The sequence below is a fragment of the Gouania willdenowi genome, chromosome 13 (assembly GCF_900634775.1).
Source record: "Gouania willdenowi chromosome 13, fGouWil2.1, whole genome shotgun sequence".
Lineage (NCBI taxonomy): Eukaryota > Metazoa > Chordata > Actinopteri > Blenniiformes > Gobiesocidae > Gouania > Gouania willdenowi.
Window position 1 is genome coordinate 12,747,779 of NC_041056.1, and position 23,280 is coordinate 12,771,058.

The following is a 23,280-nucleotide window of genomic DNA, read 5'->3' on the forward strand; positions in this document are numbered from 1 at the left end:
CAGTACTTCTACTTGAGGTAGGCTATATCAGTACTTTTTAAACCTCTGTTGATCCTCATCCCCTCTAAAATATAATGGAATCTTCCATTACGTGAGGTCTATCTTTGGTTAAAATGTTGTCAAAATCTGTTAAGTTCTTCTGATGTAATCCTGCTGACAGACAAACAAACAAATCAATAAACACTGGTGAAAATATAACAATCTATTTATACTATACATACCTAGGGCAGCTGTGGGGAAAGTTGAATGGTTTTTTTTTTTTTTGCAAATGCTAAGTCTAATAGTGCATTTAATTATATTTGTACACTTCACTACGAGCTCCAGATGTGTCCATTGTGAAAGACACTCCTCTACGTAATACTGAACTATCAACCAAACCTTGGCCTTTTCTGCTTCTGTTTAATAAAGATCACCCACTATCTGCATCATCACATCTTACCCCTCATTTGCCTGTTTGTTCTCATCAGCCAGTTTTACAGTATTTACCTGAAAATGAGACGCAAGCAAGGCCACTTTGTGTCCGATCTGCACTTTTCCCCCAAAATTTCCAGAGTTGGACGCGCAGACAAGTTTATAGCTCACTCAGCACTATTTCGCAGGCCTGTCCGTTGTCAAGCAATTGTATTTTGAAATGTCCAAATCTCATCTAAGGACACGCTGTTGGAGAATGAACGGCATCCTTGAGGATTGATATAGAAAAAGAGCTTCACTTTATCAGCAAGATTAAAACTTCAGGGTCACGATAATCCGTCTTAATGAAACCGTCAAGACATCAGAGCATGTGTTAGCTCAGCGTGTCATAGCAGCTTCTCTGATCATTTGCTTGTGTGTTCGTGTGTATTTCAAATCACTGGATTTGCAAATAAATTATTAAATTACTGATTGGCAGGCTGGAGGGGCGACGTGATTGCTGTGAGTTGTGAATTAACCAGCAATTAACCAATGTGAAGGTAATTGCGTAGCCAATCAAATATAACTTGAAGCAGGTAGGGGAGGCATGAGGAGCCGTTTTTAATCACCTACAAGTAGTGCTCCCTTTTTTACGCCGTCTGAACTCAGCCTTCCCTATAGTCTCAAAGGAGGTTCTTTCCTTTATTATTTTACTCCTACAAGAGGGTTTTTATTCATCCTCTACATTGTAGCAGAGGCCTTGGATATGTTCAGGCAGGGCTAAGTGAGTTTCTCATTTATACAGACATCATTTTAAATCATCTGTACAAATGATGATTCAATTCAACTCTAGCAGCAGCTCGCTTTATGTTTCAGTGATCTTTTTCTTAAAGAAAATAAAGCTGTTTTGGGAAAGAAGCTTGCTCGACCTTATCCAAATCACTATATTATACTAGATTTTCATGTACATCGCGTTGGAATCGGTTAGTCTCCTTGGAACATGTATACAGTATATTAAAAAAAAAACAGGAGAGAGCTGAAGGCTGACCCTTTTTTACACTCGCAAGACTGACAGCTGATACTATAAAAACCAAGTAGTATGGAAGATGCATAGCTTACATGCATGGAAAGCCTCCAATGATTGATAACCATTTGTTTTGCTTGCTTAATACAACATAAACCCTCACACGATTCATCACAAAAGAAGGGTTGTGTTATTTATATTTTTTTTCACACAGTGCCTCTGCAAATCACGCAACAACAAAAAAAAAAGAGTATGTATATATATATATATATATATATATATATTTTTTTTTTTTTTTTTTTTTTTTTCTGTGAGCCACGAGCCAGGCGCTAATGTTAAATATTCATGCGGGTCCAGTCTAAATGATGTGGCCATTGGCACACAGTTAGAACACACTCTGTGCAATGAAGCAAATGTCATGCTGTGAATAAATGAAAGCAGTGAAGCTGTGTATTACCCTGCCGGTGCAAATTTACTGTAGTTGCCATTTTGTCCGAGCACTTCAATAAATCTCTTTTATAATCCATACATACAGTAAAACATTGTTGATGTAACCACATTAAGAAAAAAAAAAAACAAAAAAAAACTGACTTTATGCGTGTGGTCATGTTTTCTTTACGGTTTGTATTTGTTTTTTTAATTTGTGCCCCATAAATGATTACACGGTTCTTTGTGCTGTTTCGTCTGTATAGCTGTGTGTTCAGCATACAATCAAAACAACTAAATTGACTCTCTTTAAAGATGCTGGACGGACTCGTAGCATTAGATCAATACAGCTTGTGCTTATGCAGCTGCTATGGTTTGACTCACATCGACTGTTAGTCCCCCACATTTCATTTATGAGATGTTTTCACAGCACTGATTCTAAAAAAACGCTGTCAGGGATGCACAGAAAGAGGTTTTTTTTAACGTTATAGGTCATCCTCTGCTATGATATCAGTAAGCACAGCGGAGGGAAAGGGCAAAATGTAATAGAAGTAACTCGGTTTGAGTATCCATCTTGGCAAACTCAAATGGAGAGCATAATGTCCACTGTGCATCATTTGCAGGGAATGGGAAAAGCTAAATGGCCTCATATTGACAGACACACACTACTAGTACACACACACGCACCGCTCACATTCAAGCGCGCATTTCTTCCTGCAGTCTCTGACTAATGAGGCCTGGGGCTGGATATGGTTTCATCAAGGAACTTCCCCCCTCTCCCTCTCCCTCGCACCTGATTGATAGCAGTGATTTGACTGAGAAAAGGGAAATGGGAAATTGAAAAATGGTGGAAGAAGATTGGAAACAACATGCTGATTATGAACTCCGCAAGAAAACAAAAAGGCCTTCCCTCCTTCTTTTCTCTTAGCGATGAGGTAGCAGGTGTGTGTTTGACAGGTGCCTGATTGAGGTGCACAAAAGACATTACAACTGCAAACAAATGGACGTGTTTAGCGTCCCCGGATGCAGTTACCGTTTTGGGCTGATAGAGGTGATTATGAGTGTGTGAGCAAGAGGCAGCTAGCGAATGGGCACAGGTGTTTGGGAAAGTGGTGCCAGGAAAACAGCCGTGTTATTGTTTTGATTATGATAATCCATCTTTACAATTAATGGTATGTCATCACCAAGGTCATCAGCCTTTTGCGTGTGTATTTAATACCTGTTAGATCATGTGGAAATAACAACGCCTTTTTTCTGATGGAGATGGATACATTAATCTGAGACCACACATAAAAAATATTATGAAAACAGCTGCTACTGTAAAAATGACAGTGGGGCCCGAAGTGACCAATTATGATTAAATAAAAAAAATCATATTAACTTTTGGATAACACTTTCCTTGAAGTTTTATACATAAAGTCTGAGATTACAGTTATTATTATGACATGTCATGAGCATGAGTAAGGTGTCATGAAGGCTGTCTTTATATCCCATATTATATTGTTTTTCATCAATTTCACACAGATGTCAAAGGTCCAACAACACTGTATTCTATATGCATTGCCTCAAACCCATCCGTGGTCCTGAATTACAGCTGTCTAAATGTTGCTCAAATGAACTCCTGAGAACAGGCTGTTTCTTTACCTGCACCTTTAAATGCTAATGAGCTCCGTCTGTCAACGCCTACTTGCCCATTGGCCTTACCTGCGACACGCCCCTCTCACAGAGAGGATGCCTCTTATGCAAGTGTAATATAGACACTTATGTTGACTTTTGCAACCAACAACAGAGCAATTTGCGTGTCTAGCTCTGAGCGATGACATTACCACTATCTCACCGCTGGACACACCAAACTTCACCTTGGGGATGAACGCCCCCCTCTCGGATGTCTCCTGTCATTGCTCAGAGGAGGTCGGCCTATGAAAATGATTCCTTTGGTTACGTAACGACAGGAGTTGAATCTGAACAGCCTGTAAGAGTGCCGTTTTACCAGTGGGTGGGCTGCAGAGACCAATCAGGAATCACCTCATTCTGGGAGTTGGCAGGCTCAGTGAGGACCAGTTTATAGATGTAGAGACCAGAAAAAAAAACGTGTTTTTTTTAGAATATGGGACCTTTAAGTTTTGTTCGTTATCTTAACCCCTAACCCGAACCCTACTTAACCCTAACCCTAATTCTGCAAAACCCAACTAGATCCCTCCACCTCACCCAAAAAATGCCAACATAGCTCCAAAGGTGTCATAATTTAGCGAACAACACTTAATGACAGCCTTCATCACACCTTATTCATAACAATGACAGCGTAATGTCAGCCTTTATTGCAAAACTTCAAGTAAAGTGTTTCCGACTTTTGTAAGTTTGGTTTTAAAAAATAACTATAACCCAAAACCAAAAACTTTTCTGCTGAAAACACATGTATTTGGGTATTAAATAGTGCTGTTGATTGATCATGTTCCAACTAGTATTTTATTTTGATATATTTTGGTGTAAATATAAGAGTGACTGCCCTCTATTTTGCTATTGGCTGAGAACAAGATTCTGTGACATTTTGGACCATCTTGCATCACAAACAAGGACTGTTAGCCCCGCCCCTCCTATAAAAACTAGCCCCTGTGGACAATCTGTGGTAAGTAGGTTGAATTGAGAGAATTGCTAATAGAGAAGTATAGTGAGTATTAAGTAGATAGTAAGTATAGCGTAGATTGTTCTTTGGAGGTTTTATACAGTAGTAAGACTGGGCGTGTCTTAACTGCCCCAGGAGCCACACCCATAATCAAGGCATTTTTTAGAAACCAGGGGGTGCACTTACACTGTAATATTTTGTGAACAACAAAAAAAACCAATAGCTCTTTCTATGCTAGTAGCATAAATCAGCCTCTAACTTCTTGTGTAAAGTGAAGCATTCTGTTTATCAGGACGTGTCTTGGCCAAAGCTCTGGCAGTTTAATATTCCCTGAGAGCTTCCAGACAGTAAATGGTGGTGCAGCAGCTGTCTCTTGACCCCGTCGCACCCCTACTTACCTCGCTGACCACCTCCTCCCTGCTGGGCAGTGACAGGCCTGTCGGATGCTATTTCTGATGTCCTAATTACCCCTCACACACACACACACACACACACACACACACATGTACCTTGTGACTAAGCTGGTATGCAAGCCGAAGGCTGAAAAGCACTTACTTGTATTCCAATCATTATGTTTGAGTCTCAAGGGAGGTTTTTCCGATAAGGAACTATTATAATATGGATGAAGTGATGCTGTATCAATAGAATACCAAAGAATCCAAAAACGTTTTGTCTAGGGCTGTGTGTGAGATCACATACTAACGTACTACTCATGCTAAGTCTGATTTCAAAATGAGTCTGTAGTGCGTTCACGTAGTATGCAAAGATTGAGTATGCAAGAAATACCCGGACGTATACTATATCGGACATTTTTTAAGTATGCACGGTGAAGGGAGGTCCCGACACAACTTTTTGACTTCCGATATTGCAGCCTTGAGTATTGGCCGATGCCGATATTGATCCGATACGATATCAGCACAAACTTATTTTGTAGCGTGGAATGTTAGAAAAGGCTTGATCAAGTGATGTTACTCAAACAGAGAACAATAGTCAGCAACAGTATTATTTATTACTTATTTATTATTATTATTATTATTAACTAATTGGTTACATACATTTTAACCTTCAACATAATATCTACTGTATTCTACAATTGAATAAATATAATATATATTGAAGATTCTAGATGCAGTCCAATAAAATCCGATATTCGTTTACTGGCTGATATCGAACCGATATCAATATCGGATCGGGACTCCCCTAGCAGGGTGGGCACACTAGTCATACTCAACCTCCCCATGATGCATTGCGAGCAGAATGGAAAATCGTTCTAGGATCGGGTTCAAGCTAAATATCAAACATTCCCTTGTAAAAAGGGCTCTTGTTTTGAATTTTTGAATTTAACAGGAAGTTTTTTCTGTAGCACAATGGCAGATCTCCAAAAATCTCCAAAAGGTTGGCATGAAATGTGCTTCTGCGAGTTTTAGGGATCAAATAACCACATGTTGATATTCTACTTTGTCACTTTCTTGCTTAAAATGTTTTCAGACCTTTCAAAGGTGGCGAATCAACAGAGCCTCAGTGTGCTTCTGGTTTTTGTTGTTGTAGGTTTGAAATGCATCTTGGGAAACTTGGAAGTATACGGTCACCATCCTCATCATACAGTATATACTGTAGTAGACAGTATATACTCATTGAGTGTGCAGTTCAACAGTCCATCAAACGCTCGTGAGGTAATAAACAATAAATAATTTCCATTTAAACAGGGATGAACAAGCAGGCTGACAAGGAGCTTTGTGGTGCCTGAGAAAATACTGCCGCGTCACCCAAAAATAGACGATGTGAGTGAGATGTGATGTGTCACTTTGCCAGAGGTTAAGCTTTGCCTCTGCTCTAATCGGGAATCTGTTCCCTGCTACATGCTTTTGGAGCTCATGAATGCTGCTAGTCAGTTCTGTTGCATTAATTCAGAAAAACAATGTTGCACAGTACGCGTTAAGAAAAAAAAAAACAAACTACCTCTAAACAAAAGCAGTTGCTTGTTGATTTATCGAGCCTTATAGCACCTGCTAAAAGCCCCTTAAAACCCCGACCCACTATATAGATGACATTATCATCTATAATTATATATTTCTGTTTTATAGCTTATTTTGTATTAAAATACTAATTTGAGGAGTCGCTGCGTTTGCTATTTCTCAGAACAGCATGAAAAGCACAGTTAGATGGATTGATGCTGAGTGCGTCCTAAGCCAGACCTTCCCCTAATACAGAGGTTCTCAACCTATTTTCGGGTCGTGACCCCATTTTGATATCACAAATGTCGGGCGACCCCAGAGACTTTTTTTTTCTAGAATTAGGTTTTGATCATGTTTATTTAAGTATATCACAAATACAGAGTAGCCAGGATTAGTGCACAAAGGGACATGTGTGCCACCTCAGATACTTCTACACTGGCTTTCATTTGAACTAAGATTTATATTTGAGAAAGTTTAAGTATAGGATACAGTTATTTGATATTTATTGCGTGATGAGTATTTGAAAAATAATAAGAATAAATCATATCATTTTAAAAATAGAATTTTGATCAATTTTCTTTTTTTCTTACCAATTACTAGACTTTTAAAGCGAACCCATTTTAATTCTAGGTGACCCCACATGAGGTTCCGACTCCAAGGTTGAAAAACATTGCTTTAATAGGAGAAGAAGCAGAAATGGCACATAATCTGTGGCTGTTTGTTAATAAATGCACCTGTGTAGCATTTTGCATAATATAATAATGTAATAATGTTAATGTGACCTTCAGTGATCACCATAGTGAAAGTTTTTTCATTTTTTCCCATTTTCCTCAAGGGGTTGCAAATGTAACCCACCCAGAATTATCTTTCTGGTAAGAATGTATTTGTTAGGGTTGTTAAGTTGGACCCATAAACAAACACAACACCCAAAGGGTGGGTCGACGTGAATTTATTTAACAAAAAGTGTCCTCTTGGCTTGGCTTGATCCTGGGAGTGGCTCCAGAGCAGGCTCGGGTACTAGAGGAATAAAAGTCCAGAATCAAAAATAAAACTTGGCAAAAGGCATAGACTTCAGGATATCTCTAGAGCAGAAGTACCGCAGCGTAGACGGAACAATCCAACGATGAGTGGAGGTGAGTCTGAGGCTTTTGTATTGCAGTGATGAGTAATTGGAACCAGGTGTGCCTGCTCGGAGTCCACGCCCCACCAGGAACAAGCCTAAAAGAAAAACAAGGAGCCACAAGAGGGAGACAAAAACAGGCACATATGGCCAAAAACATAACAGGACCCCCCCCAACGGACGACTCCTGGCGTCCTACCAGGCCTGTCAGGGAACCGGCGATAGAAGTCCCTCAGTAGACCAGGGTCCAGGATAAGGCGACGAGAAACCCACGACCGCTCCTCAGGGCCATAACCCTCCAAATCAACAAGAAAGAGCCACAAGAGGGAGACAAAAACAGGCACATATGGCCAAAAACATAACAGTATTGAGTTAAAATATCTAGATCTATATCATATATTGCCGTTTGAACTAAAAAAAAATATGGAGATATGAGTTTTTGTCCATAACGTACAGCATTAAACCCAAAATAACATTTTTTATTTATCGAACATCATTTACTCCAAAAATAATAGAAAAAGGTCAAAATTGACACTAGAAAGTTTGTTTTCATCTCTGTCGTAAACGTGCCGTTTGTTGATATTTTTGTGTATTGCATTGTGGGATGTGGAGTCCCAGAGACGGGAGCAAAGAAGTGTTTTTACTTCATTCCGATGTCAATATGAATACTGGGAACAAACTAGAACAAAAACAGTGTCAAGCCATCAATTACTGTCCTCCTTGTCTGGTGAAGAAACAAGAAATTACAAAAAGAATCTATGATTTTATCCAATAAAATATTATCATAGGTTGCAGTTGTAATAGTAAAAGCCACTTTCTGCTTTCTTTTTTGCATTGATTTGAGATATTTCATCTCCTGAAATGACTTTTTATTGGCAAATTAGGAACTGATAGAGGTCTTGGACGTTTTAGTCATCTAAGGCCATGTTGAACAGTAGCTCATTGTCTTCAGCCATCACACGTGCGTTAACAGACGTGTCCTTTTATTTCCACTTGGCACGACTGTGAGACACTAACACTTTACCTGAGCTGCACAGAACTGTCATTAAAGCAGCTTGTTCCCGTTTGCATTTTCCCCTCAGTGACAGAAACATTTTTATACCTAATATGAATGACAGGACCCAGTCAGTTACACCAATGAGATTTCACACTTAATTTTTGCTTTTCAAAGCCAATACTCCACGAGACATGTCTCAATTATAGCCTTTTATTCACAAGTAAAACCCTGTTCTTTTCAAATGTTTAATTCTAGATGCCCAGAGCTCTTCACTAAAAAAGAGACAGGGCACCGCATTCATCTGCTTTTTTTTTTATATCTGCCAGCATTTCTAAAGGATTACCACGTTAATCTCACAACATGAAAGCTCTCCACGGTGACACAGCAGTCACTGTTGCACCCACATTCAAGTCACCCACCAGATGTTTAAGAATAATCCATTAAAACAGAGTAATTAGCCACCTCAGTGGTGTGATTTTTTTTTTGTTACAGGTTATAGAAAAGAACCACAATTTGTATCTTCAATATTCCAAGATAATTATTGCGTCTCAGCTCGACGTGTTGTGTTTACAGGTAATCATTTTATAATATTCAAACAGTTCTGAGGGGGGGGCACGGAAATTATGATTTTTCCATGAGAACCAATCTGAGCAATATTACAGAAAATAGCAAAGGGTTTGAGTGTCTTTGTTTTTGTTTTGTGCATTTTTCTTGTTGTTTTGTGTGTTTTTCTCTCATTTTCTTGTTGTTTTATGTGCTTTTCTGTCTTTTTTGTATATTTGTGTTGTAGTTTAATGTATTGTTGTTTGTTTTGTGTGTTCTTGGAATCATTTTGCACATTTTTGTTGTCATTCAGCATGGTTTTCTTAAATACTGTATGGTTTTGTTGTTTAGTGTGTTGTTTTATGTGTTTCAGAGTTACTTTTGTAGTTGTTTTGTATATTTTTCATCTTGTGTGTTTTTTGTTGTCCCTTTTGCGTATTTTTCAGTGTTTTTTGGAGTCACCGAGGGCCGCATGTGGCCCCCAGGCCGGCAGTTGCCTACGTCTGCTGTAAATAGAAGCTGATAATCGTGGACAGGAAGGGTTACATTTGTAAATGAAATTCTGGTCAATTAGTTTGGATATTTTTAAAAAGTGAAAGCATGTGTTGCAGAGCAGCAGTGTGTGTAATGAGGCAGTGCAACCTTCAAATGATGTTTGCTGGCAGAAAGTCCACCCCACAGTTGTACTGGGATTTGCTGTACAGGAAAATCCTTGTTTAGGAGCTGCTTGAAATGAAATTAAATAAAACTGGTTTGCTTTAAAGTAAGTTAAAGTTTGCAATTAAAATTTTGTAGGATCTGAATACCACCAAATGTCATTATTAATTTCTAATTTAATCTATATAAATGACGTTAATAGGAACAGCAATTCATTAACTTAACAGGTATTTCATTTTATTTAATGTGTATAGCAGAGATGGGCAACTTTTATCACAGCTGGGGCCACAAAAATGAGATTTTCTAATCCAAGGGCCACATTATCAACATTCATATCAGCATTTAGAATAATGACTAATCTGAGCAATCTGAACAAAGGGTGTGTTTTTGTTCTTAAAGTTGGATCAATTTTGTGTATTTTTTTTTTTTTTTTCAAATTTGGAATTTTTTTTCTCATTTTGTGTATTTCCCTGTTGTTCTGAATGTTTTTAGAGTTATTCTGTGTATTTCAGTATTTTTTGGGAGTCATTTGTAAGAAAAAAAATAAAAATAAAAAAACACAAACACAAACAGTTGTGATCAGCTCTAAGATCTGTTTGGACGTCTGTGTTTGGTCGGTTTCGTCGTCTTTGGTCCATTCTGTGTTCCTTGTTCAATCAAACTGTTTCAGAGTTTGTTCAGTGGAAGTCCAAGATTTGCTCTTCAAAGCGTCTCAGTTTTCAAGCTTGGCTTACACTTTCAGATGGCAGCAACCACAAACTCCTTAAAATAATTGTTCTTGTTTTTGGCTCTGGCCTTTGTTGTGATTAAACTAAACCATGTCACCTTTGAAAAACTTCTAAATATAACAAGTTCACGAATCGCAGCCATGATTGTTTTCCCCTTCAAATAAGATCAGTCCTGTTTGATGTATTTATTCTGCATTAGAATGGATTTGCTATACCACGTACCCTGAACAATGTATATCAATTGTTGTTCTACTTGTTTGTCATTGAGTATGATCTTAGTGAGTCTGTATCTGTAGTAGGGGTGTGCCATCTAAGGAACCTCACGATTATATTCGATTTGATTATGATTTAGGGTGCTACGATTTAAGAATGCACCGATCGATCGGTACCAATTTCCCTTATTTTGAGGGACCGATCCTTGGATATGAAACCGATCTATTTGCGGATCTTTTCTACCCCCGCAAAGGTCTTAAAGTAGGTCATAAACTCAGCCACTGTCTCCTTCTGCTATGAGAAGACTGACAGACCTGCCTACTAGCTCATGTGTGCATGTGCCTGCGTGCACATGCCTCTGCCACACAGGAGTCATGGAGTCACAAAGTAACAAGTCACGGTTAGCTTAGCATGTCAGCAGTTTGTCAGTAATACACAAAAAAAGAGAGCAAAGGATCGCAATTTGTTAATTCTGTAACGCTGCAAACATAACGTTACCTTATTCACCATTTAAGATACACCACACTGCTCAGTATGCAGCATTTGAAGCGAGAAATCAAGCTAATGCTAAATCTAAGCTAGCAGGGCAAAGAGCAAGTGGGCTGCTGTTAGTGCTTATGAGCAGTGAAAAGAGCTATGAAGACAATGATGGAGTTCATGTCTTTGGACATGAATAAAAAGCTGCCACTAATGACAGAACAACTAACCTGTGCCATGTTAATTCTGTCATTACACGTTGACTTTTGAAAATGTTACACATGATGCACTTATTATTATTGTAGAATAATTTGACTTTTAGGAGCTTTTATCCTTTTTTACATTTAAAAGCTGCTGCATTTGAACATTTTTTTTAAATTTTTGCTCTACAAGGAAACCTAAAACTCAAAAATGTTTTGTTAGTTTGTCCTGTAGATTATTATTATTATATCACCTACCCCAAACCCTGTGATTTTCTTTATTTGTTAAACCAAAATACTGCAGTGCACAGTGGAACCTATGGGACACGTTTATTTAGTTTTTAAAATGTGAAAAATGAATTTTGGACATTTTGGACAGCAATGTTGTAAACTTTTAATTTATATTTGCGATAACTACCTCATGTGCAGTTAAAACTAGGGGTGGGAACCTCTGGGTACCTCACGATACGATACAATACGCAATACAAAGCTCACAATAACGACTATCTCACGATATGATGATACTGCGATTATCGATATATTGGTCAGATATCAATCTCCAATAATCTATAACATAAGAAAAAAAAAAGATTAAGTGAAAAAATACAATTTTTATTTTATATCTCTGAAAGACAATAAATTGAAAAAGTGTCCTATGAACAGTGACAGTATTGTAGTCTGTAAATAAGTGTCAACATACCAATGTAAATAAATAAGTATCTCCAATAGTGCTTTCTGTAAACAAAAAATAGGGTCTTCCTTACCAGTGACACCATTATAGTGCAACATTCCAGTAAACAATATATTGGTTCCTTCAACAAACAGTGACAACATTTTTGTGAAGACGTACCTGCACATTTTAGTGGAAAAGCAGGAAAAAATATAATAAAAAATAATAATAAATTGATACTTAGCACGAGCATATCGATAATCGATTGTGCGAAAAAAATATTGTGATATATCGCCGTATCGAGATATCGTCACACTCCTAGTTAAAACAACACATTTGTATTGTTTCACAATTTATTGTTTTACAATAAAATGAGATTGAAATATTCTAGGTGTATGCTCTGTAAAAAAAAAAAAAAAAATTGCAATCTTTCAAAATCGGAATCGGCTAGTCAGGCTTTTAAAAAAATCTGTGATCGGCCAGAAAACTGCAGAAAATCAGTGCACCCCTACTACGATTCCATTATTCAACAATTATCACGATATTAACGTTTATCGCAATTTTTTGTGCATCTTTTTTTTTCTCACTTTGTGGCTACTTCATACTTTTAAACGAGATTATGTATTGTATTATGAAAAACAATCATTTTTGAACATTTATGAATCGTTATTCAATCGTCACATGTCGCATCGAGATTAATCTAACAATCGATGTATTGGGACACTTCTAATGTGTATTGGCTGGATCAACTGCAGTGTTATGTACAGTATCTCTCCAAAGTGGACTGAGGAAAGAAAACTGTCAGACAGTTGTTCAAACATAAAGGAACCAAAGGCTGACCTGTTTGCTCCAATCTAATAGATAAGTCACTGTGGCTCAAATTGCTCAGAAGGTTAAAAACTGGTTCCAGAACCGAGTTGTCAGATTAGAAAGAGAATGGGAGTAGCATGACTAAAGTGGCTGTGTGCTAATTATAGTACAGCTCATAGTAAAGTTTCTCAGATGTGAGGTTGTTTATTCAAAACTTACAATATACAAAACATCTACTGTGCCTCTAAGGAAAATATGTGCTGTTTTATGTTGATCTAAAGATAATTATGCCTGTTGACAAAGCTAGCATCAAGTTTTGTTTACAAGTTTCCTGCTCATTTCTTTTTTAAAGAAGAGATCTTTGATCGGTTTCTTTAAAAGAAAGTTCTGACCTCCAAACTCGGTCGTGTTGTTGGGTCCACCTCGCAGGAGCTCGCGCCTCCATGCGCTCCCCTTGAAGAGAGAAAAGTTTGAAGCCCACCTCTGATCCTCCTAATTAAAAGAAAACACAGTGGGCTACCCACAATGAGGACTCATTCCTCCACATATAACAACACACACATATACAGAGAGAGAGAGAGTCACAAAGGTAACCAATGTGGGTGTCTCCACGGGGAACTATACAGAGCTCCAGTATCCAACTCTTTTGTGTCCTCTTGGGTCGTGAAATTGCACGCTAGGTTTGACATGCAGGAACATAAATAAGCAAAAGAATGATTTACCTGAAAGCGCCAACATTAATTCAAAGGCCTCTCGCTAGTGCTGAGACCAAATGTGGCCTCATTAGTGTTACTCCACTGCTTTCACTGAGCAGTGGAGAACAGAAGACAGGCAAGAAACACTATGTGACACTCTTACCCTGTAGATGCCATGTCTCAAGAGAAAAAACTGTGCACAATATTTTGGATCCATTTAGGTGTCGATTGGATCACGAGCTCTCAGGTTGACATTTGATGAAACATGATGTACGACAGGAACATGTCTTTAGAAAGGCTCACGATGAGCTCATTTTGCTGCCAGGCGATGGTAGAAACACTGTTGAGTTTTTTTTCCTAAATAATAAGTGGCTCCCTGTGAAAAACAGGGGGAAAAAAAATCATCTTTGGATGAAAAGAAAGAGTTGAAGAGACAAGGACAGGCACTATTTGAAGGACGACTGCCCTGCTTTGCTCTGATCCTTTGCGTGATTGACAGATTGGTGCAGTGGGTACACTCGCTCGAATGCCGTCACATAGATTTCCCCCAGAAATCTGTCCATCAGCAGTGTCTAAGCAGAGCGACAGCCAAGACATCTAATCACAGGCGAGCTGGCACCTCATAACTTGTACCTAATGTGCTGCAGGTACACAGGAGAGGACGGGAGGGGGGGGGAAGCTTGGTGTGACACCATCCAGTGTCACCACTATACGCTATTTATAGCCCTTTCTGAGGCCACCAGCAGCAGAAAGTGGATCATGGTGAAGGGTTAGGGGATGTGTCACCGCACGAAATCACGACCCTGTGTGTTACCAGTGAGGTATTCTGGTATCAGGATGATTCATTTTTCTGGGTTACACTCCTGTCAGTTACATAAAACGAGGTCAAATATACTACACACACGCACACACACACACAGGATGATCATGAGTCATTTGCATAATGTTGCTACAACATTATAATTACCTGGCAATTAAAGCTGCTCAAAAGCCTCATTATGGACTGTCCTGAGGGTTCGTTTGACTGGGACTCATTGAAGCCTCAGTCCAAACTATCAACCTCTATCACTGCGGATGAAATCTGCCACATTTCTTAATTATTTTGGATGATGGATATAAGAAAGCCAAACAATGGTTGATCACACTTCATTTAATGTGACCATATTTTGACTTTCAAAAAAGAGGACACAAGGTTTACTTGAATCTACCTTGGAACGGCAAAATACAATATAGTAGATAAATAAGTTGTTATTGTACATATGGTTTAAAAATTCATTTTTCTCTTTTTAACAAAGACTTGAAAATCCTCTTTATTATGCTTAATAACAATTTGTCCTTGAAAAATCTCATATAAACCTTCTTAAAATCTCTCAATCTTTGAAACAATGATAAACATCTCCAACTAGAAAGAAAAAAGAAAGAAAAAAAGGCTTACAGAACATTAAATAATCAATAAATGTACACTTCAATAAATAAGGCAGTGGCTGTCCGTACGGTTGCCCTATCAATATACCAACATTCTATCAGTACGCAGCGCCTCTATTTGGCCAGTTTTGGTCACGTGATCGGTCAGTCATTGGCCAGTTTAGGTTGCGTGACCTTTCTCTAAACCTAATCGTCACCCTAACCCTAAAAATTGTTGCGATATTGGGTTATAACCGAACCCTAACTCTAAGACGCTACGTACTTGTACTTCGGTAAATGTACCAATAGCACCGGGGGTTGTCCGTACGGCAACAGTACAAATAGACACTTTCAATAAATAACTATTGTCTGTGAAGATGGAGAGGTGATGAGTTGTTGACCAAATTATGGAATTTTTAATCATCCAGTAAAATTACTGTAATGACATGATACTGGCTGTAAAAAGTAACTCGGTAGCTTTCAGAAATTGGTGGAATTAATCAGATTTAAATCAACGTGTGCGTTCAGGGTCTCCGGACATTTAGGCAAGTTTGTAAAATCCGACCAGATGGTCCGGACAAGACGTGGAAAGAGGACATGTCCGGGTAAATCCGGACGTATGGTCATCTTACTTTATTTGAAGTTGTAACATAAGGCTAATATTAAGCTGTCATTATTATGATTATTATGACATGACACCTGTTATTAGCATGAATAAGGTGTCATGAAGGCTGTCATTAAGTGTCATTTGCTAAATTATGACACCTTTGGAGCTATGTTGGCATTTTTAGATTAGGATTATGACAGATATGGGCAACTTTTATCACAGTGGGGCCAGCAAAAATGCAATTTTCTGATCCGAGGGCCACATTATGAAATTTTACATCAGCATTTAGAATCTAAGAAATCTGAACCTCATTGTCATTTTGATATGTATATATACTGAGTTTTTGTTGTCGTTTTGTCTCTTTTTACTGTCATTTTGTGTGTTTTCTCTTATTTTGTGTGTTTTTGTGTTCTTGGTGTGGTTTTGTATATTTCTCTTATTGTGTGAGTTTTGTTGTAATTTTGTACGTTTTCCTGTTTCTTTTGTGTATTTGTGTTTCTTTTGCTTCCTGTAGGCGTTTTGTGTATTTTTGGGGTTATTTTGTTTATTTAGCCCTACTTTTGGGGGCCACAGAAAATTAGGCCGAGAGCCGTATGTGTCCCCCGGGCCACCATTTGCCCCTGTCTTGGTTAGGGTAATGGTTAGGGTAACAAAGGGTTAGGGTAACAAAGGGTTAGGGTCAGGGTAGCCAACAGCACTTAATGACACCTCTTTTATGTTAATGACATGTATCATGTCATGATGATGACAGCCTAATGTCAGCCTTTGTATAGAACTTAAAATAAAGTGTTACCCAATCTTTTGAGTATAACTTTTTTAATGTTGCACTGGCCTGGAGTTGGAGATAGTGGCTGTTTCTGCACAATCTGTGAAATGTTGTATCCCATCACGTGTGATTTGTCAATCACACTTTTTGTCCCTGAGGGAATTGCTGACACGTGGAAAATGCACAAAGGAGCACAACAAGGACATGCGTCATACCTTACACCCTTATTATGCCAACAATGACAAGTGAGACAAGCAGTCACTTCAACACACTCTACACTTGCTACTGAAACCCAAATTGCTCACAGGCACAGAAACTGAAACACCCAAATTTGTGTAAAATGTCACTATAATAAGATACTTTGGGGGGAGGGGGAATATAAAAATGTACATGACTGTGCAGTAGAAGAATAAAACAGTGGCAAGGAATAGAATGTGAGGGTTTGAAAAGTGTAGGAGAGCTTGTTTATGAATAGCAGACGATGAATGATGGAAGCTCTCCCGTGGGTGCAAGCCCGAGCCTTGCTGCAGGGACTTGGGAACACGCCAGTCTCCCATGCCCTGTGAGATGCCAGTTTGGGTGGGCACCGTTCCGAATGGGTGCTCTCTTCTCCAGGATACATTGCAGGTCCCGGGGGAGCGTCTCCAGGCAGTAGCTGCTCCACAGCGGGGCTTATGGCTGGAATCTCAATCAGCGACATAAGTGAGGGAGGAAACAAAGTGTGGAATATTCTCCCATGTTCTTTCTCCACATTAACCAGGAATGTATTGAAGGGAGAAAATGTGCTCATTATGTTTGGATTGCACACACCTGCGGAAGAAAATAATGGCTTATTTGTAATAATGACTCGTGATTATAGCTTTCGGGTTTGTCTTAATTGGTGAAAAACAAATAGCATATGGAACTGGAGTTTAATGAATTCTAACATGCCTATTTAGAAATTATGAGCACATTTTTTGCACCCAACGGTTACAAACAGCGCTCTGCTTGCTTCCTGTCTGCTCACAGCCTGTTTCTCTCTTTTTCTTTTTTTTTCTTTCCTCTGCACTCGTCTTCACCTGCGCTGCTGCAACAGGAGCTGCTGAAATCCTGACAGGTACTCTTTCTTTTTTTGCTCCCTGCTGTTCATTTGGACGTGCTTGCTTTTGCCTGCATGTGTTGATTGGCTGTCCATGGCAGACTGCTCATCTGGTTATTATATTTACATGAATGGCCTGATTATGATGCTTTTTTTTTTTTTCTTCAGGCACTGATGATCTACTCTTACTGTATTTGTAAATTACATATTAAAGTTTCCCCATATTTAACAGCGGATAACAATGATCTTTAAGCACACTATTTTCACCAATTAGGTTTGGACACGTTTTTTTCCAGTTGTAGCTGACTGTTGAATAATTTTATTTTTTCAAAACAAGAAAAACTAAGCAAAAGTCATGAAAAGTAGAGCTTGACCGATATGGGATTTTTAGGGCCGACACTGAAAATGGGGGTTTTAAAACACCAATAGCCAATTTTTGATACAGTATATTCAAAGATTCAAGATTAAATGTGTTTATTATTATGTACACAGTCAGGAAACATGTTTCCCTGTACAATAAAATTCTTACTTTGCTATAGTTATATATATATATATATATATATATATATATATATATATATATATATATATATATATATATATATATATATATATATATAGATAAAAAAAACAGAAAAATCAGATCAGATTCTGAGATTTATTTAATATTTTGCGATATTTGAAATAAAAACATTGATATACAGAGGATATATATACTGTACATGAACGCAAATTCCCAAAATATTTTTTAGAGACAAAAAAGCAAAACACTACTGAATTGAAATAACTAACTTTAATTAGTAACACTGACAACATTAGGACTGTAAAGCCACTGATAAATAAGAAAAGCAAACGTGCAATCTATATATTTTTGTAATATAATGTAAAAGAAAAATCGAAATAAAGTTGCTTGAATATCAAAAAGTTAACTCGTGAAATCTCCCATTCAAAAGTGGCAGCTTATAATGCAGAAAGCACAGATAATTCCAGCAAGTTTTTTTTTTAAATCATATGTTATGGTTTCATTTATTCAGACAAGTTTTTTTTTTTTTCCAGGAAATTAACTTTGATTTACTGACATGTCTCAACTGTCAGTCTTCCTCAGAGGTGTCTGTTGATAGCTATTTATATGTCCTTATATGAGTTCTTTCTGGGCGTGGCCAACTTAACATAGCAACAGAATCTCTACACAGTCAAAAATAATATACCAGACAGTTACATATTAAAGCCCGATTGATTAATCCTCCAGGTTATTGACCGATGTTTATTGATCTGTGATAACTAAAGTCGGCTCCATTAATCGGTCGGGCTCTACTTAAAAGTCAAATATCACATACAGTAATTAACAAGCATTTAGGTTTTTTTCAAACGTGCATGTTTTCTATCTGCTTGCATACGTTTACAACATACATAGGCATTTTTTAGCTTTCCTTCTTTGTTGGCTAAGCTAAGCGTCAATGCCAAAGAACCAAGGAATAAATAATGATTACTAAACACAAATTCCTAATAAAATAATAATGAACAATAGGATTTTTAGGGCTCTACAGAAATAGTGTTGACCCCCACCCTTTTCTTTTTGCCGACATCTACATCTATTTCAGCTATGGTCTTGGTTTAATAATATTAGCATCACCTTTTTAATAGCTGTTAAGAAATACTTTTAATATCTTTACCTACCCCAGTTAGAAAGAAAAAAAAAATCATTCTTTTTATTAAAGAAAGTGAAAATTGTTCAAGCTGAAAAAACATTTCAACACCTTCTGTGAACCTAATTAACTTCAACACTGGATTTTGCGGATTATACAAATGTATGTTAATGAATTAGAAGTTTTTTAAATATGTTGTGATTTATTATCTAGTATTTAGGTTGTCTAATAATCTCTTGAACCCCATTATTAAATATTGTATTTATTGGGGAAAAAAAAAAAAACTATGACGTTTGAACATTCTCGTGGGATGAAGTTGTTTTTTTAAGCAAAACATTTTCTTCTTGTTGTGTTACACCATTATTTCACCAAACTTGTAAGAGAGACAAAAAAAAACAGATGCTGAAATGAGTGAGCATCACATGTTTTAGAAATGTCTCTTTGAAAAAGGTACCTTGAGAAATGGCACAATGCTAATTGCACCCTAAGACACACAATGTGTTGGCTGCAAACAACATCATTTCATCATGATGATCGGAGTAACGATAAAGAGGGATAATGAGTGGAAGTCACTTTCAGAGAGGGGGAGACATATTTTTTTTTTAATGACTGACTGTATTCCCTGGTGTTCCTTGAAAGGACTGGATGGCTGCAGACAGAAGTGGCACGAGGGAGAAGAATTAAGGACTGGCTGTCCTGCTTTTTGCTCCCTCCGTTCCCTTATGTGTCTTTTGATGTAAAAACAAGAGAAACAAAGTTAAAAGCAAGAGCCAGCATGATTCACAAAGGTCCAAACCTCTGATGATGAGCTGGTCCGCGAGTATTTTATGATTTCGTCAACTTTTTAAAACTGTGAGTTTTTGCGTTCCTAGTCGCCTCCACGCTGTCCTGCTTTTTGCTCCCCCCTCCCTTCCCTCTTTAGTATCTCTTGATGTGAAAACAAGAGAAACAAGTTAAAAGCAAGAGCCAGCATGATTCACAAAGGTCCAAACCTCTGATGAGGAGCTGGTCCACAAGTATTTTTTGATTTCGTCAATTTTACAAAAAAAAAAAAAAAAAAAACTGAGTTGGTGCCATTTTTGCATTCCTAGTATGGCTGATGAGCCGAGTCTCCACGCCAGGCACTTCATGCCAGATTGTACATCCCCTTGGAGAGTGCACAGACTTTTTGAAGGTCTGTATTTCTCTCCAACTGTTTCATTCAGTATGTTGCGATGCGGGAACAGGAGGGCAACCATGTGTAGAGATGCAGGCACTTTACTCTCCTAGACAGCTGCTGAAATGAATGTGAATTTATCAGCCAGTCATCTGTGCCATGCCTCTGCCCACTCCCCCTCCATCCCCACCCACTACCCAGAATTAATGACGGCCTCTCCTCATTTGCACCCAATCATGACCAGGATGCCGAGGCAATTGAAAATGTTTACTTCAATTGCGAAAACCCTCCATGTTCCGCAAAGTGGCCTGTTTTCACTTTGACGGGATTGCTAATCACAGCAATGTTATTTATGTGTGTTTTGAATTGAAGATGAGCCTAGGCTAGGATATTGGAGGAGAACCAACCTTGCTTGGGGCTGCTAAACCTTATGGAGAATTTATCTTTTGCGTTTTCCTTTCTCTTAGCCTGAAAGATTGGAAGCTGAATAACCTTGCTTTGACTCCGCTCGCTGTTGCTGTTTTGACTGCCAAATATATTACTTCTAGGCTGACAATTTAAACAGAAACATCAAAACACTTAACATTGTTTTTTTTCCCTCATCTTCTGAAGCCTGTAGTGCACAAACAGAAGAGTTATAATTAAATTATTAGTACTCGTAGCTTACAACTCTCCACTCAAAGATACCTTTTGCAGTTTCAAACTACTCTACATGTTTTCCTGCAGCCTATGTGCAAAAGAAAAGAGAAAAAAAAATGATCTTTAAAGGACAGAATATTATAAGGCAAGCTTGTATTTACTAATTTGTCTACTAACTTATGCCATGTTGCATGCTTTTTTGCTTAACCATATACTGTATGGCCGAGGGACCAAATCCGGCCTTTTAAAGCATCCAATTTGGGCCACAGAAACAGTACCAATGACAGCAAAAACATGAATTATTGTGTAAATTACCAACTACTTCTGTTGTAGATATCTCTGTCCCTCCAAACACTCAAATTCAAGCAAATTTCACACAGGGCGTAGAGTTTTTCCATGATTATATCACATGATGGCATGTTTTTATCTCAAATTGATGAAAGAACTCCTATTTTGTTTTCCCCAAATCCTGCAAACTATCTACATAATATCCCCAAATTAAATAAAAAATGGTCAAAAAAGATAATTTAAGTTTATTAAGGTTTCTGTCGGTTATTTTATAAATAATTTATACATAAGTACAAAATTGAGCACAGCCACTGTCATTGACGTAAATATACATCATTTCAAATCCAAACGCTTGCCGCCAACGACATATATATATATATATATATATATATATACGTCAATTTTGTTTTTCAACGGGAGAAAACGGGAGAAAATGGCACTACGAGGGAAGATTGTGAAGCGCCCAGCAGTGCACACTCGAGCACAGCATGTGTGGACCTAAGTGGACTATTGAGAGTGTTGTTTTTGTAGTTTTATAGAAGGAAACCAATGTTGAGGTGTCACTAAAGCAAAAAAAACAAAAAGATTCAAAGTCACTGACAGGATTTTTCAGAAAAAGGCGGTTTTCTCAGCTTTTTGCTCAGAAACTGGCATTTTGTGTGAAACTATCCATATTCAACTGCTGATTACGTAAGAACGAAACAAGCTAGTAACAAAACAAAATGTTTCTAGTTGAAGTAGAGGGTTTAATCTTTCATAATCTGGTTTCAAATTTTAGATTGTCATAGTGCAAAATATTCTGTGGGTCTTTAAAAATCAGTCAAAATGCTGCATAATGGCTGGCAGTGAGGGGGGTAGCTGTTCTGAAAATGGCTGGCAGTGAATGAGTTAAGATCTAACTGGTCCGACATTGGCCTCTGAACTAAAATGAGTTTGTCATTGCTGATATATAGAATATATACTGATAAAACAGAGACCTACAGAACACAGACTGGGAAAACACACAAAACTGACCCAACACTAAATAAAAAAAACTATATCAGATCAAACCATAACAGAAAATCAGTCGACAGGGAATCGAACTCTCGACCCTGGCCATGCAACTCAAACAGAAATCTGCTCCAAAATGGTGACTTGTTGCAGTAATTGTAGGATCCCAAGTCAACAGCTAATTGATATATGACCATCGTCTTTGGTAGAAGCAAATTCTATTTCTATGCAAATACCTAGTAGAAATAATAATGTCAAAAAAAATTGTTGATTCATTTTATTTTTACAAAATTTGTAACAAGTCTAAAGGTAAAATTATTCCCCACATTCTATTTTTTTTCTCTCTGGGGATGGTCGCATCCCCTCATCTATGAACTGTAATAAATTAGAAGTCTAGACTTAATTAATACAGTGAGGAGATATTTCAGGGAGACAATATGTGCGTGTATCTGTACATTTTTTTAAAAAAGAGACCAAATAACATTGGTGAACTGCTCAATACTGAATACAGTAGATGCATTACAGGTTACTAGGGCTGGGCGATATGGACCAAAACTCATATCTCAATATTTCTTCTCAAAATGGCAATATACAATATAAATCTTGATATTTTTAATTCAAATAAAGTCAGATCAGAAACAAAATATGATATATTATATTATAAATATATTATAATTTTCTACATTGTCACAATAGAAAACTCAATATATCTTGAATCTCAACATATTGCCCAGCCCCACAGATTACACAAGATCTGTCATTACTGAAGACTGACTTCTATACCATTTTTAAAATCATAACCTGCATCTTTGATCATTTTTCAATGAATTTGATGTAACCTGCAAAACCAAAGCAGTATCTATGCATATAAAAATCACCCTACATGAATCATTAACCAACATTTTAAAAATGGGCTGTGTTTATTTGGCTTTGAAAAAGAGAAATAGATTTTAGTGAACACGACTTGTCTTTTTCTTCCCTATTTTTGTCTCAAATCTGAGCCTCTGCATGAGTGTAAAATAAAATGGGTGTTTCATTGAATCAGACAGGTCTGAGGAGCTTCTCTCTACAGGAGGTTAATTTTCTATTGCTTTCTGCATTTACGGGCCTTCATTTTGAATCATGTTAGTTTGCCTATCTATTCCAATTATCACTATCTGAAAATGCAGACTCCCCCT

General features: G+C 37.6%; 1 protein-coding gene across 3 annotated transcripts in view; it reads left to right on the top strand.

The window, feature by feature from the left end:
* Window positions 1-23,280, top strand: part of cadm1b (cell adhesion molecule 1b) — a 250,324-nt gene that overhangs the window by 163,458 nt on the left and 63,586 nt on the right. For 2 of the 3 annotated variants that reach the window (XM_028465286.1, XM_028465284.1), the window contains exon 2: window positions 17,381-17,401. The exons of the other annotated variant lie outside the window; for it this stretch is intronic. In XM_028465286.1, the coding sequence (XP_028321087.1) occupies window positions 17,381-17,401 (21 nt within the window). The remainder of the gene's footprint in view (window positions 1-17,380; window positions 17,402-23,280) is intronic. 3 annotated transcript variants of the gene reach the window in all.